Here is a 17,449-nt window from a genome sequence, read left to right on the forward strand (position 1 = left end):
TAATGCACCGTGTCACAATGTAGTGAAGTCGATATCAAAAATTTTAAAAGGCGTTTCAGAGTGCTTTTAAGTGCATTCTAAACTTTAAACACATTTTTCTCAAAATGGTGTTTTCAACGTCGGTGACCTATTACTCGAAAGCGGCTAAGCCGATTAGTCTCAAAATTTACACAAACTTTTTAAACATAGTTTTTAATAATTAATCGAAGGTTATAAACAATTTAATGCCGAAATTTTGGTCACAAATCTATTTTTTTTTTTTTGTGTGAAACCGCCATTTTGCCAAAAAAAAATTATTTTCCTAATTAATTTCCTTGTTCCTTAGAATAAATCTGTAGATTTAGCACTACTTTAACGAAATCTGTTTGATTTTTTTTAATTTCAGAGTATTTAGTTCAGAGATGGTATCTTGATCACACGTATTTTTCAATAGGAGCTCCCGGAGATCATTTGTAGTTCCTTTCCAAACTAATATTTTTACTAATAATAATACTTAAAATACAGCTAAAAGATACCATAAATGTATACATACTTATGGATCAATAAATTTAATTTTTTTTCAGACAAAAATGATAGAAAATTCGCTTTTTCTGCCTTCAAACTGAGAACTCATAAGAGATTAAAATTATGCGAAAATCTTCAGTTATAAAATATTGCTTCAAATTAGCAACCAATTATATAAAATTCGGTAGAATTAAATTATGCTTATTCTTTTCTAAATTACTACCTCAATAAGCTAATAATTAGACCAAATGCGAATGAAAGGGAAACACCCAAACACTGACACCTCAACATCATACATATATCTCATACATAGAAATTCCTAAATAAATACTGGTTGTGCGTGCCAGAATGCATAACGGTTTATTTACGTACAATTCGCGCACTCTTTATTGCAAAATATATAAATATTTCATTTGTTTTACGCTTTTTAAACAGTTTTTTGTGATTATTAGTTTATTTTGAATTCAATATTTATATCACAACATATTTATTTTTGTTGACGTTGTTTTTTTGTTTGTTGTTTCACACTGCGTTTTTATAAACTTTCCGCTCTATTGTTTATTTGCGAGTGCAAAGTATTTTAATTGTCATGCAAATATTCAAATGTGGGTTGGGCGAGCGGTGGAAGTATGCAGAATTGCATTTGACCAGTTTTGAAGGTCAATTTTGTTTCTATTTCTAATTTTTATTGCAATATTTTCTACATGAATTTCGCTGTGCGTCATTGTTTGTTTGTTTTAGAAATTAAGTTGATTAATTGCTGTGAATTTTGCCGGTAAATTAATTCGCACAATAAATGTTTGCTTATGTAGTATAGTATTGACTATATATGTATATTTTTGTATGTAGTATATAAGCATGTACGAGTATATAGCATTCAATGAAATAATTATATTTTCAGATTGCTAATAGTTACTATTCGAATTCATTTATAACTTTCGTTATACTATTTGGTCGTCATATTCTTTGCTGTTCGATTCGTCATTTCTCTGATCGTTGAGTTTGAGCAGCGCTCTCTTCACGAAAAGCATATGTACTTATGAAAATAACCAAATTAGCCAATTGAATTTATATTATAATGATATTTGTTTATACCACTTTTTATATTTATACCAGTTGTCTCTTCGTTTCGTCTCTTTCCACATCCTTACCAATCGAAAAATTCATTTCTCACTTAATTGAGTTATGTAATGCAGAGATAACTTATACTAGTTTACTGTATTTATACCAATTCACTGAATTGATACAAGTTGCTTGTTGGATTCGCCTTTTTTCATATTTCAGAGAAACAAATCATTTCTTTCTCCCTTCATAATTCATAATGTAGTCCAGAGCTAACCTCTGATAAGTTAAAATCCAGTTTCTTAACATCCATTTGAAGACAATTTTCGAAATTAAGGGACTGACTGCATATACGAATTTAACAATTTTCTCTTTTAACCTCTTCTTCCTTCTTTCCTTTCTTCATCCTTCTTTAGGCTGAGGGCTCAAAATCGCACAAATAATTTTCTCATCTCTTTAAAAGCTAATGCCAAAATGCGAAAAATCAAGCGAAGCAAAGTCGTCATACTTTGATCTATCGAATGCAGAAGAAGAAAGCCTCTCCAGTTTAAAAAATCTTAGCAGAAATGGTTGCCACCTTTTCCATTTTTTTTCAAAACTTTACATAAACAAATAATTGAAATGCAGACCCTAAACACTAGTGCTTAGACAAGGGTTAAGAGTTGGAAATATGCAACCAAGGGTTGCCACCTTTTCAAAAAAAATTTGCAATGAAATCGGTATGTTAAAAAATAACTAGAATATAGACCTCTAAAACTAGTGATTAGGCAAGGACAAACAGTTGTAAATACTTTCACCAAGTGTTGCCACCTTTTCAAATTTGTATGCAATAAATTTTGAAAGCTATACGAATTACTAAAAATATGTGTTTAATGCGGTTTAAGAAGGCTTACAGTTGAAAATAATCTATATAGAGTTGCCAACTTTAAAAATTTTTTTTTTATTTCATAACTGGTTAAAATAAGATAAATATTGTAATGCGGTCAAAACTAAACTATTCTAAAAATATGAGTTTTACTTTAAATAAAAGTTGCCACCTGTTTATAATTTTTTAGAAAAGTAGAGAAATTAAAAAATTTATGTTTGCGAATCACAGAAGAATCACATTTATTTTTGTTGTTAGTATTCAAAATATTTTAACTACTGCTCAAGCTCAAAGCATCAAATACTTGTAAAAGTTTGGAAAATATAAAACAAAACCAAACTCATAACAAAATATAAGTATAAAAACCAGTTATAACCCCATGTATGTATATATGTATATGTCTACAAAAATGAATTAAAAATATTCACCACAGACCCTGAGCCGTCAAAATAGTAAATAATCGAAAAAATTTAATTATTTTTTTTGCAAAATTTTTTTTATTAATTTTTGCAAAAATTCCACACAACACATCTTTGGTTGTTTCCGAGTAACAGAATTCAAATCAAATGTGGAAATTTTGAAGCACAAATACACAAAAACATAAAAACAAAAACACCACAATATTAGTCACAAAAACATCAACAAATGGCATATTGAAATTTTTGCGCGCACAAGTTGGCCAAATGCGCTATATTTTATCCAAGCAATTTCAGCTGTCGAGCCAAGTGTTGCCAAATTCGCGCCTGCCACCAAAGCAACACTCATAAGGCGCGGAGATACACAAAATACATACATATGTATGTATACAAGTAGTTTTGTTTTTATACAACAACAACACGCCGCGCTCGCAAATAATTAAGATGAAAAACTATGTTTTTTCACATTTTGTTGCATACTTTTGCGCGCAGGCAGCCTCGTAAATTAAACGCAAATTCAGTTTTCTAAAAATAAAAACCCGAAAATCCCACTAGCTGTTGGCTATTTTTGCTCACGCTTGACGCCGCATTCGCGCAATTTCACTAGAAATAATAAATTCGGTTTTTTTTTTTTACTTCTTTCCTTTATTTTTTTTTTTCCTTCAATTTTTTCACCTCTTTAATTATTTGAAAAATGTTGTTTAAGTGAATTTTGTTTTTGTGCGCCGTGACGCCACTTGAAATTGTTTGCTTTCACCCCACCCACCCGCACATAATTTGTTCTTGAGCGGAGAACGGATATTTAATGTCAGTGTCAATGCGTGGGCGCAAACTCATCCGACTTACAAACACACTTACTAATTGCTTCGAATTTTCCTCTTCCAACTAAGCAAAACAATCATTTTTGCGCTATTTTTAAACTTCGTGCAATAAATAATTTGGAAATATTTTCATTTCATTTCTCTTCTTTTTTTCGCAGAAACAACAGTGAATTCACGCAAATCGGCATTGGAGAACGCACGCGAGCGACTCAAAGGTGAGTGCACATGGCGAACTGAAATTTTTCTTAAATAATTAATTAATATCATTATTTTTTTTATTTTTGTTAGCCTGAGTTCAGGGGAATATTTAGGAACTGAGTATTTGGTACTTTTCGCTAGTATAGAATTTAATTTTCAATTGTTCATAAAATTTTTTTTATAACTCATGCCCAGCTCTTGACCGATGCTACGGCTGCTACTATGCCGGTCTCTTTCGACCAATTCAGCGATTTTATACCAGAACGAAAACATTGAAACCATCGTTGTGCGGTGGAAATAGAAACTGTATCGGGTCCATAAACTGCACAAATTTTATTGGCGGCTTGAGATGCATTTTAACTTTAATCGTAGTAGTACTGTAAAATATGCCGCATTTTCTCTTTATTTTGCTCCATGTTTGCGACGCTATAACTCACGAACGACTTAAAGGAAACGACAATCAATCAAACAGAGTTAGCGCGTGTAATGAGCTTTCCAAAAAGGTATAGCATGACCCGATACGACAATTAAAACTAGAACTACACGCTCTCAGCGCCAACTAGCGAAAATACCGCAAGCCATTTTTGACAAACTAATATGTAAGTGTAGGGTACAAATAATTTAGATCAATCTAAAGTATTGTTTGCCTTCAAAACTTTATTTCTTAGCACACGGAATTCTGTCTTATCAATTTTCTTCACAATAGCAATAGTTCCTTCACTCAAAATGCTATAACTGACAAACTATCAAATTTATACACGCGCCTTTTGAAGGTAAGGTCTGACTTAAACTCATATGGATTTAATGTCAGACCGGAGGCTCTTTCTTTCAATTAACTTGTTATATATATATGGTAAGTACCTAATATATATTATATTTCTTTAAGCTAGAGAACCCCAGAGATCAATTGACCATTAGAAAATTACTAACTAAAAAATCCTTTTATCAATACTATTCCTTCGTGAGGTTGGTCTAAAATGAAGTGCAAAGTCAACTGAGAATTTCATAGGATTAATTTCCCAAGGAATGAGGCCAACCGGATATTTCGATAAGCTATGGTTGTAGATTGGACTGAAAATGCATTATAGATCCTTACTGTGAATAGTCTGCATAAAATTTTAAGTCTGGCACCGTTTATCTAATAATAAAGCCTCCAGATAGATGTATATTTTAAGAATAAATATATTTCGATGTAAATGTATATAAAGTATTACAACTTAGTTTACATCCCAGTGAATTTTCGTCGAAATTTTTCCTCCATATATTTGATTAATATTTGTTTAGCAACAATAATTGAGACATAAATACATATACATATGTATACTTCTTTCAATGTAATTAATCATATTATGTCGACAAAATTCATAAATAATAAATGTATAACAAATTTGTGACAATATAAACAAGAATAGTTTGTGTGATTATATATAAATATATGCATACACAATGTCGATATCCATTAGAGTGCGCGAAAAAAAAAAACAAAAGGAATTATATGGGTGAAAATTATTTATATACAGCGAAAAAATATCCGTGCTGTAGAGGATTTTTAGCTACATTTTGAAGTGCGCCCGTGAACATTCCAAGCTTTACATTGAACAACACGACAAAATATATTTTTGCATTACAAATACTTTTTAAGCGTTTAAAATAAAATGTTTACATGGAGGATTATTGTACAAGGTGTATTCGAAAGTAAACAAGACTTTAAAAAAACAGAACAAATTGTTTTTTTCGGCAAAAACAAATTATTTTATTCAAAATAGTCTCCTTCTGCTTCAATACAGCTTACTGCGGGCAGTGATTAATGATTAAAATGTGATTTTTGGTCACAATCGTCCTTCGAATGTTGGACGTGTTGGTTCAGCTGCTTACTGAGCTACGCCTGAAAGTTCTTGTAGAGAATTCACTTAATGTCGCCAAACTTGCAGCCAATTTTGACACAGAGCTTCCCACTGCAATGCGATCGGTTGCGTAACCTTTCTAAAGCCGTTGTTGGAGTGGTTCTTATTGCTCCCGTTACGCAGAGAACAGCGAGTCGCTATACCCATACGATTCAGGATTGTATTAGTTTTATACATACAATTTGGATGTTAGCCTTGCAACTTATTGAAGAGCATGCAACAGGTTTAATTTATATATCTCAAAAACTACTGAAACAATCCCAAAACTTACAATTACTTCTTGTTAAGCGACAACTCTACGAGAAAATAATTGAAATCAGTTCATTCTTGTTCTTAACCGTCAGAGAAGTATCATGAATATCAGTTTTATGTGTTAGTATCGTATATAGTATGTATTATATATTTTGTTGAATAATGTATGTATGTAGATATATCTAAGTATAACTGCGACTACTTGAATATTATATTATCTGTTTTAAAATTAAGCACATGATTAAAATTATGTGGAAATATAGGTTTCATATCGGTTTGTTATCGTTTAAAGTGATAATTAACATAAAATTCACAAACTTGCACACGCCCAAGGTCAGAAAATGAAATCTTACAATAACCAAATAAGCGCCAGTATCATAAATACCAAAGTGCATGAAGAGCAATATTACATCGTAGTTTTATGCCGAAATTTGAGACCAAATTTTATATATATTTATGAACTAGAGCGGGTCGTTGTTTTTTTTTTTTTTTATAAAATCACGTTTGAAAGAAATGTTCTTCGCATCATTCGGAACAACTTTAACTCAGAGACTAAGAGACTCTAAAATTGGTTTCGAGCCCGCGACTTTTAAGGCAAAGTTTAAAAAATCAGAATAATCAGTTGTATGAGCGATTCATATGTGCTATAGTTTCTCGATCTGACCAATTCTGACAAATTACCGATATAATATCAAAATGCTCCAACGTATTAACTTTCATCGGGATATCTCAAAAGCTGACATAAAATTTTTTTAAATTCGCTAAAACTCTTCACCTTAAAAATCGCAGGCTCGATACCGGTTTTACACTCATAGTCTCTTCAGCAAAGTTGTTCAAAATGATCTGTAGAATATTTCTAGCATACCCAATTTTTCCAATTTTCCCAATTTTTCGGCTCCCTGTAAATCAGACCGCTCTAATGTAGGTGTACTATTGTCGGCAAAAAATAGTAAGACTTGCTAATTCAAATTTCGTGCGAAAATCCATGCGTGGAATTTTTTTTGTTTAAGGTTGAGATGACAGTCAATGTCAACTGCACCAAATTTCACATCAAAATAATTATTGGTATTTAATATGCTTAGCAGATTTGATTAGCTTTAAGAAGCTTTCAGTGTTTCTATGTAATCCTTGAAACTCCCGACCTTAATATGCCAGCAGGTGAGATTAGAAAGCATACTCACACTCAACTATTTTTAATTAATTAACGATAAGATAATTAATTAAGGATGTCCTTACATGGACTTGTCCAAATTTTGAAATTACTTCCAAAGCAAATTCTCATATCCTTTCATACCTATGGATTAGCTAATAAATTAGCATGTTTTCATGGCAACAACAAGCTGCCAATTTTTACTAAAACCATTAAGAGGCATACAAATGCTATTTTTATTTATACACATATACATACGTATTGCAACGTAAATACGAAGTACTTCGCTTTTGCTCTTGTTCTTGTTATTCGCAAAATTGAAAATGTCAAGCTATTAGAAATTCTTGTGAAAATTTTAACCTACGCTGGGATATAAATTAATTGCAAAAATTCCAATGAAGACAGCCAACCCCACCCACTCTTCTGGCACCAGCACATTTTGAAGGTCGACACGTCATCGTAAATTGAGAATGCATACACAAACACACAGGCGTATGTGGTGCGTGCCACTCGACGGTTGGCATGTGAGCGCAGCGTGTTGGCGGCAAATATTTATAACAGCGCTTGGCTCCCACACAGATAAAGGGGCGTGGAAGGCAGACGGTATGTTCCAGGTGTTTCGCGAATTTAACGGTATGCAATATATAGCAAAAAGTTAAATTTGCTGTTTGTTATCTTTGTTGATTAGATTTATGTAGTTGCATGCATCTAGGCTTGTACATAGTTAGACATATGTACATCGTGTATACACAGTGTCGTTAATAAATATAGCATTGTTGATAATACATATTTCTGTACCCTGAACAGGGTATATTAAGTTTGTCACGAAGTTTGTAACACCCAAAAGGAAGGGACGGAGACCCTATAAAGTATATATATAAATGATCTGTATGTCGAGCTGAGTCGCTTTAGCCATGTCCGTCTGTCCGTCTGTCTGTCTGTATATATACGAATTAGTCCCTCAGTTTTCAAGATATCGTTTTGAAATTTTACAAACGTCATTTTCTCTTCAAGAAGCTGCTCATTTATCGGAACGGCCGATATCGGACCACTATAACATATAGCTGCCATACAAACTGAACGATCGGAATCAAATGCTTGTATGTATAACTATCACATTTTGACAAGATATATTCATGAAATTTGGTATAGATTTTTTTCTAAGGCAACAAATATAATCTCCAAAAAAATTGTTCAGAACGGATTACTAAGCTTCCATGCAAACTGAACACATAGTTAATAACAGAAATGCACCTGTGAAGGGTATTTAGCTTCTTGTTAACGTTTTTTCTTGTTATTATTGATTATAGATGATTTTATTCTTTTGAAAGCTTTTGTTTTTTGGCATTTTTTCTGCTGCAATAGTGAAACCAAAAACTCTTAAACATATTTTTGAGAGCTAAGAATTCGAGATGTTAAAATAGTAACACTGACTAACTAAATTATCTTATCATCGATCGTAGCGTCTCCGACATTTCTTCCAGCTGTTACAAAATTTGAGGGCAAACTTCATATATGTACCCTTTTAGGATATAAAAAGATCTAGAATCCAAAAATTTCCATAAACTTAAATGATATTCTTTTTAGCCTTTGTGGGACTCAATATTCAGTTTATTGAGTAAAAAAAGGTATGTTAAGATAAAATCTCTTAAAATTTGCAGTACATATATTTCATAAGTGATGGGGTCATAGTACTATTATTTTTCTCTACACTTTAAATTCATTTGTGTGCACTTTTGCCAAATAAATTTTGTAAAAATACAACAGTGTTACTCACCTACTTATGTACAGATGTTTTTAGTGCACTGTTGTGCAGCATTTCGTTACCGTTACGTAGCCGATGTGATGAAATGTCACTAAAAATAAATTAAATCACTCATTAGTGTATTGCAAGTGAGATTACTACTTAGTGATATACTTACAATCTAAATGTGAAAATGTTTTTAATTGGCAACCAATGTTTTTGGCTAATTTTCTCATTCGAATGGTGAAGTATTTATTTTTAGTTTAAAAAGTGATACGACAAACGAAAATAAGCCAAACAGTGGTGAAATTTTAATTTAAGTATAATATATAAATAACCGATTTTACTTGAATACCTCACATATGGACCCATATAATATAGTATAAAAATAAATAAAGGGTGATCCTTTTAGAGGTCTCCTACTTTTTTAAAGAAAAAATGCAGAAAAGATTATCTGTTTCAAATATTGGCCAAGGCTACGTCTCAGATGGTCCATCCGTTGTTTACAATTTTCGATGACTCGTTCGTGCATTTCGACTGGTAACTGGCGAATAGCACGCCTGATGTTTTGCTCCAAGGCTTGAATCGAAGTGAGAATGTTAGTACAAGCTTAAGACTATATGTTATCACGCGATCTTGGTGACTAATCATTGATTGATGCGTTGTTTGGGAAGTGGCGCCGTCTTGTTGAAACCAAATGTCGCCGCTATCACGAGCTTAAATTTAGACAACAAATCATGGCGCGATAGCAGTCTCAATTGACGGTTAAGTTCTCACTGCCAATAATTCTGAAGAAATGTGAACCGATGATCCACCGGCCAACAAACTACACTAAACCGTTGCTTTTCTGGATGAAATGACAGTTCTTGAGTCTCGAGCCAGAAATGGTTCTCACAAAAACAAAATTTGGCTCTAAAACGTCGGATCTTCTTGGAACTTTTCAAGAGCCCATAGAGAGAAGCGATATCACCTAGGATGGAATGCTGAGTATCAAGATGGCTGATGGTTTGCTCTTAGTACGCTTAGTAGGTCGATTATATTGACCATAAATTACGCGAGGCGGGCGGAACATATTTTTTACAGAACGATTTGTAAACTTTGTTCTGGTTCAAATGTTTCCATGATGAAATGCCAAACAATACTGAACAAATATAAAATAACAGCCTGATACGACTCAAACGTGAACTGTCAAAAAAAGTCTATTGAAAAAAATATCTCTAGTTGGATGTATACCGTTATAAGGATTGAAATCTGCATGCATTATCTGGGGGTAGCAGACAGCGTGAACCTGTTTTATCGAAATATTTAGTTAAAAATAAGAACAAAATTATAACTTTGGCTGCACCGGTGGCTATAATATTATACTTATTTGACTAGTGCACTTTTTATGGCATAAAAGTGTATGAAAATATTTATAATTTTTATTTTGAGCCAAACTGAAACACTCTGTCCTGAGTATTATCTTAGTAAAATCAGTAAGATGTTTGAATTATTGATCGAAATATGTAGTGATAAAACAAATGGAGCTTTAAAAACTAACTTCTCTTCATGGCTTATGAGATTTTCTTTTACATTTCGTCACTATTAATACGTAATTAAAGAAGATTATGAACCGATTTTAATGTTTGTCATAGAAAGCCGAGAAATTTGAGCTTCGATGAGTAAAATAATTAAAAATTAATAATTTCTTTCTATGAATAAGACGGCCAGGTACAACTTTCCTATTTGTAAACGGTGTCAGTACAATTCTCATACCACAGAAGAAAAGAGAGTAACGTTTTTTCTAGAGTATGAGTATGAGTATAAAGAAATTAAACAATCAAAAAGAGAGCAGTGAAGAGAAGAGAAAAAAAGAAGGATTGCATACAATAGATTAAACTTTATTGAAACAAAGGTATAGGGAAAATTATGCTTAGAACAAAAAGCGGCCGAAATATAATAATTCGAGTAATGTACCGAAGACCACATAATATACTACATATGTGAAACGAGCGACATTTTCAACGGATTAAGCATTGGAACTCAAAAAGCAAAAGCTTTTGAAATGATATTACAAAAAAAAAAAAAAACGAGTAGAAACAAATTAATTAAACTGAGCAAACATAAGCTTGATACATTTTAATACCTGAATAACTCAAACTATTAAAATAACTCTAGGACTATAGTATAATCAATATCTTAAGGGGTTATACTCGTATGTGCACTTGTGAATATCCAAAAATCGATTTGTCTTGACAAACATATATCGAAAGTTTATGTATTTGAGATTATTTTCCGAAAATTTGAAGTTGATGCGAAAAATAGTTTTGCAGATATAAGAGCATATCGTCACACATATCTTCAGGTCAGAGTTGTTTATGTGTATCATAAAATTTTCAGCTTCTGCTGTCAGATGCAACCGACTTATAACCAATAAATAACCAATGTATAACCATTTCATAACCAAAACTTAAATTCTTTACAATATGTAAACTTATTACTGTTGCGTTATTTTGCATTTTAGTTGACGATATGTAAAAATTGCGTATGTTGTTGTAAAAAGCTGAACCGAATCACTTGAAAATTTTATTTTTGTCAATCAGACAATGATCATATAAATAAGATATTATATATCTATTCTCTATTCTATCTATCTTCTTCTATTCTATCTATTATTATATATTTTTTAAGTTTTTTGACTAATTTTTTCTTGCTTTAAGTCACTATGAAGTGAATATTTTTATATTTTTATATCAACAAAAAAACATTTTTTTTGGAATCCGTCATGTTTCAAAAATAAGACTAGTTTTTTAAGCATAATCCCATGATCTCGGTTCGTCAGTGTTACGAAATTTAATATGATACGAGTCGGAATTGTTCAGATCGGGCTGAAGTATGTTACATATCTTGCATACAGCCGATTATGCAGATTTTTTAAACTTCGCCTTCAAAATTGCTGGCTTGAAACCGGTTTTAGACCCATAGTCTCTTATTCAAAGTTGTACGGAATGATTCCTAGTATATTTTCAGTGTCCTGTTCTGGTGCATAATGCATGGATTTGAAACAAATTTTGATATATAAGAATATTTTATGAGTTATACCTGCTAAAAAATAATCCAATGTAATTAAGAAAATACTGAAATAAACTTCAAGTGCCCAGCCAAATTCTACCTTTAGCACAATTCATTTTTAAATAGAGGAGAATCCGTGGAAAAACCCTGGCGACTATGGATAATAACTTCCCTTTTAGGGAGATTCCTTGGTAAAACCCATGCTCCTTTCATTTGCAGTTGTAATTACGGCCGTTCAATGGAACACTCAATGCAAATACAATGCACACAAATAAACACAATAAATTCCGCGTAAAAGGAGATTCCTAGGTAAAACCCAGAAACCTATGAAGAGCCAGCAAAGACCTTGTAACAAGTGCACTTTGCACGCAGGTACACATACAAACAAAGAGGAATGCGCGCATGTGTGTGTGTGTGTGCATTTGCGCTTGAATGCGCTGACCTCAAGCACTTGACCCGAACCCGCCTAGTGTAGCGCACACACACACACATAGGCACTCGCTTGCAGTATGCCACAAAGCATTGTTAATCCATTTAGCGTCAACAACCAGGCTGCAATAACAACATAGCCGCCAAGCAATTTACCATAGCACACACACAGAAATACATATGTACTTACAAGGGCTAAGAGTATAAAGAGTAAGAAGAAGCGGAAAATGTGTGAAGTGCACTTAGCCCTTTTTACCTGCTCGCCAAAGCCGCAAAAGAGCAGTGCAGCGCGAAGCGATAATAAAACAAGCCAAATACAAATTTTATGGAATTTTGTGGCGGTAAAGTGTGAGGGGCCAGTGACACTTGGGCTAGGTAATTGCATGCAACAAGGTACTTGACAGTTATTCAAGTGTGTTTACCTTCAACTGCGCAACTATCTTTTTCGGAGAGGTGTTAAAAGCGGTGCTCATCGCCTTTTGGCTGAGGGTGAGTTGCTTTCGCCTGAGTACCGTTGTGCTAATCGTGAGATTATCTCTCTGATATATTGATATAACTGGTGTTGGTTTTTCTTTTACCTAACTTTTAGTTGTTTGCGTAGCTAAGTACTAGCGATTGTTTTGAAAGTAACGCCTAAACTCTTATCATAATAGTATTATCCGTAGAGAGAGTACTTTCTAGTTCTCTCACAGAGCAGAGCGGATGCTTTTTTGATATTTTTGATTGTGGTAGTTGTATGTCTAGCTTAAGGTTTCGAAAACTTTATGTTATTCCTCCACCTCAAATAGTCGGTGGCTAAGTGCACGCTTAACTGGGCCAAAGCTGACATACATATTGGTGACCTATTTAATTTTAATTTTAATTTTTTATATCAATGTTCTTGAACACTTTTTAATAATGTTGCCCTTTCTATCAAGCTATAGAGCGTGGAGGCTGCATTTTTCTGCGGTTTCGATATATAAGTTCCGTTTACTTGGAGTTTTTAAATTCACTTATTAGCTTCGACGAATTTGTATGCTTACTTTACAAAACAACACTTAAATTCTGAAATTTTCTTTGAAACATAACATATTCCACAGATATTTTTTAAGCTGGAAAATAATAATGATTCCGTATGAAGTTGATTGTCAATATTTAAAGGCCTTTGAAGGTGAAAGAGAACCTAGTTAAGGTAGTAGTCTGGTAACTTATGCCTATTTTCATAACTTCTTTAGAGGGTGGTTTCTTATAGGAAAATACAAATGACTTATGTTGAATATTTAAAGTGTAATTATTTACATATTGAAAATATAAAAAAAATTTATTTGGAAAAATTTAATACTTTATTACTATTATTATTGTCACTCGAAGATGGAACCTCAAAAAAATGCACGTGGGTGGCCCGGGTAATTTTGGTTCTTGATGTTATCTGAAATCAAATATTCTTGATTATTCCTAATCTATAGACATGTCATTCTGTTCGGAACTACTGAAGTTAAATTTTAAGGGTAAATAACAAATGGCGGACTTTGAAAAAAAGTATTTTTATCTTAGCAAAGAAAGAGTTGTAAAATAAAAAGTTAGTGGTGAAATTCTCGTTAGTACCGACGAGAACTAAAAGTGTGTAGCACTTGTATTTGAAAGCAATCGGTTCGGAAAAAAAAGTTAGGACCGGGCCGACCAGAAAAACAATGTTTTAAGAAAAACGCGTTTAAAGTTCGAACGAGCTTAAAAGTTGGACTCCGAGGCGCTATAGGAAACTCGTTATAACTCCGAAGTATTTCGAATTTCTGTTTGAAATTTTCACAGTATACTTTCAAGACATTGTACTTTCAAATTAAGCAAAAAATTTCGATGTTTTGAACCCAAGTTACCAGAAAACTGCCCTAAATGACTAGCCTGGTAACTGCAAAGCCCATGATCTATCATGAGGAGACACACTTGCACCGCTGACATCGAACTGAAACTGAGTTGAATCTCCGTTGTCAACTTACATTCTACATTGTGGTACTTTCTCCTACATTCTCCAGTTTTTGCAAGAATGAAGTTAAAATATCTCAGCAAGTCATTTCCTTGACGAACCATAGTCGAAACTAACATTAGCCCCTTTAACAAATTGATAGACTTTAACAAGTGATATCTCTGTTAGCACCAGCCTCTTAACCTAACCTAACTCAACCTGCTAACCGTTAACGGAAATATCTGTCTAAAATCGTGTCAATACTTCGGGAACTCGATCAATCACAGCCCAAATTTCTGATAGTTTGAGCTGAATGCATCCTCCAACTTTGCAGATCTTATCGGGAGATAAATCACAACGATTCATATGTGATCCAGAAAGTTCAAGAACTACAGAATAATACTTAAAACAAGGAACGTTTTATTTCAATTGGGCAGAGCATATTAAAACTTTTGAATGAGACTCATGCAAACACACATACAACGCTTCGCGAAACATTCTGAGCGCAGCGATCAATTGAAAACTCAATTCGCGCGAAATTCCAATGAATCTCCACTACACCAATAAAAGCAAACAACAACAATAATAACAATTCACAACCAAGAAACATAAAATCCAATCAAATCATTAATGATATCAGTCTTTCCTTATTTTTCTGCTGGCGCACAACAATAAGGTAATAAATAAACGAATAATTTATTTTCCGCCAGTGGCCACAGACAAGCGGCGCGATCAACCTGATTGTGTCGAAGCGATTGCCCAGTTTGGTCACTGATCGGCGCTGAATGCCAATGATTGGCAATAAGCAAGCAATACACCGCCACGGATACACATGCATATTGTTGTATATGTGTGAGTGTGTGTGTGCGAAGGCACACATTTTTTAGGCGAACTAAGTTGTTAAAATGCGTGGAGTAGACGTGGTGCGCGGCGGCACCGACAACATTGTCGAAGCAAGTCGAGCAACAGCTGTACGCGACAGACAGCAACTGTATTGAATTATGCGCGCGCATATACGTGTATGTATATGTAAAAGTATTGTGTAGAACTGGCAAGTGCATAATAAGAAGCATGGCAACAGCTTACAAGCAACAGCAAGCAATAACAACAAACACATTATCACAATGCGTCAACACACAAATCGACAAGCGTTGAATGTGGCACACAGCTTTGCGGCGGCAAAAACGCGGCCACAGTCAATTCGCCAGCAGTCAGACAACGCGCGGCCGATAATCAACGACCCGGGCCACAGCAACAGCGCGCGCATACACAGCCGTACACGCGCGCTCACATGTATTAGCATGTGCAACGCATAACTTGTTGGCGACGCAAGTCTGCGAATACAATTCCGCGCAGCGCCAGCAATTTACCGCGCGCGCCCACCGCGCATGCAACGCAATGGCAATGGCGCATATGTACAAACTGTGTTAATAGAGGTGCGGCAAGAAACCGGTGAATGCGTTAAGTGTGCGCCGCAACGACGATTCCCAAAACAATAATAACAACTCGTATTGAGATCACACAACAAAAATTGTTATAAGCGATCAAACAAAAAGATATTAAAAAAGAACATTGTCGACAATAGCACAAATTTAAGCGTACGCGCCGCGAGCAATGCACACCTCCGTCGCCGACATTTATTTAAAGACACGCCAGCGCGCTGAGATTTCCAACAAAATGCGCGCATACACACTCACGTGCTCAGACGCAGACACGTTTTACTTGCGGTGGCAGTAAAAAAATCAAAATAAATAAACAAATCTCAAGTCAGTCGTGCGCGCCACGAAACCGCGCACGAAAAGCGCCGCATAACGTCAAACTATACACAATGGTTGCGCATGTAATGTGAAGATCATTGCTCGTTTATAGGAAGCCAATCTGTTTTTTATATCGTTTTTAATTTTTTTTTTCTTCATACCACGTTATGTGGCGCGTCAAGCGCTTTATCGTTGAAACGGAAACGCACCGGCAGTCGAACTCAAAAGAGGCGCAAAAAAGATCGAACAACTGATCAATCGATTGAATGAGTACGAACGGCTGCTCAAATAAAGTGTTGGCGCGGCTCGCTGTGTATATGTCTTGGCTGAGTGAATGAGTGACTGAGTGAAGTAGTCACAACTGATCGGCGGCACAACTGCCGCGTACACAACTGACAACCAGCTGCGGGTGAAAAGTGATGGATGTCAATAGCAGTTCGTTGTCAAAGCTTCGTATAAATAAATAAATGTTAGACATATGTTTGTGATGAAATTTTTTCTGATCTCTTGAATGCGATTGTTGTTGACAGGAACGTAGTGTTCTGCATTGCGATCGAAATGATCTTCAGATGGCGATTTATTTAGTCTGACAACAGGGGAAAGGATAATTGGGTTAACGCTGGCATCCAGTTATGTATTCACAGTAGAAATTTGTTCACCTTGAGATATGCTACAACAGAAATGATCTGCATTGCGATCGAAATTATTTTCTGAACAAAGAAATGTTCTATATTGCAATCGAAATGATCTTCGGCAGCAAGATCACATAGTCAGAAAACGGACGACAGGGTCTAATAATCCAAAACTATGTATTCACAGAAAAAAATTTGGTCCCCATGAGATATGCAAAAAAAATTATCCACCGTGTGATCGAAATAATCTACGGAAGGAATTTCACATAGCCAGACAACGGAGGGCAGGATCTCATAATCCACGAGAGTGGAGAGCTTTGTGTTCACAAAAGAAGTGGCGATGAAAATGATCCTCAGAAGAAAGTTTATTCAGATAACGACGGACAGGATCATATAGCTTACGGTAGTGCTCAACAGTTTATTCAAAGATTAAATTTGGTGTTCTAGAGATGTTCAAAATAAAAGTAGTTTGATCTACTGGATCTCTTGTGTTCTATTTGAAACAAAATGGTGGTTGTTGTCTAAGTCATGACTGTTTTAAGTCGCGTTAAGATTGATGAGATCAGTGTACGTAATCTCTCACTTCAAGTTTCATTTTATAAATCGTTGCAACGACAATAAGCCGACCTTATGTCGTTATTTTGTCTTTATCCTATTAATGATCGCTTTGAAACTATGATTTTTTCGATTAAAAAATCTCAGATTCATGTAAGATCATAACTGAA

The 17,449-nt window shown here is 34.3% G+C and overlaps 1 protein-coding gene across 2 annotated transcripts in view; it reads left to right on the plus strand.

The window, feature by feature from the left end:
• LOC108973138 overlaps positions 1–17,449 on the plus strand; it is a 170,927-nt gene that overhangs the window by 81,728 nt on the left and 71,750 nt on the right. For both annotated transcript variants that reach the window (XM_018940184.1, XM_018940185.1), the window contains exon 2: positions 3,827–3,883. In XM_018940184.1, coding sequence (XP_018795729.1) covers positions 3,827–3,883 — 57 coding nt within the window. The remainder of the gene's footprint in view (positions 1–3,826; positions 3,884–17,449) is intronic.

This window comes from Bactrocera latifrons, unplaced genomic scaffold, assembly GCF_001853355.1.
Source record: "Bactrocera latifrons isolate USDA-ARS-PBARC rearing strain unplaced genomic scaffold, ASM185335v1 scaffold_46, whole genome shotgun sequence".
Lineage (NCBI taxonomy): Eukaryota > Metazoa > Arthropoda > Insecta > Diptera > Tephritidae > Bactrocera > Bactrocera latifrons.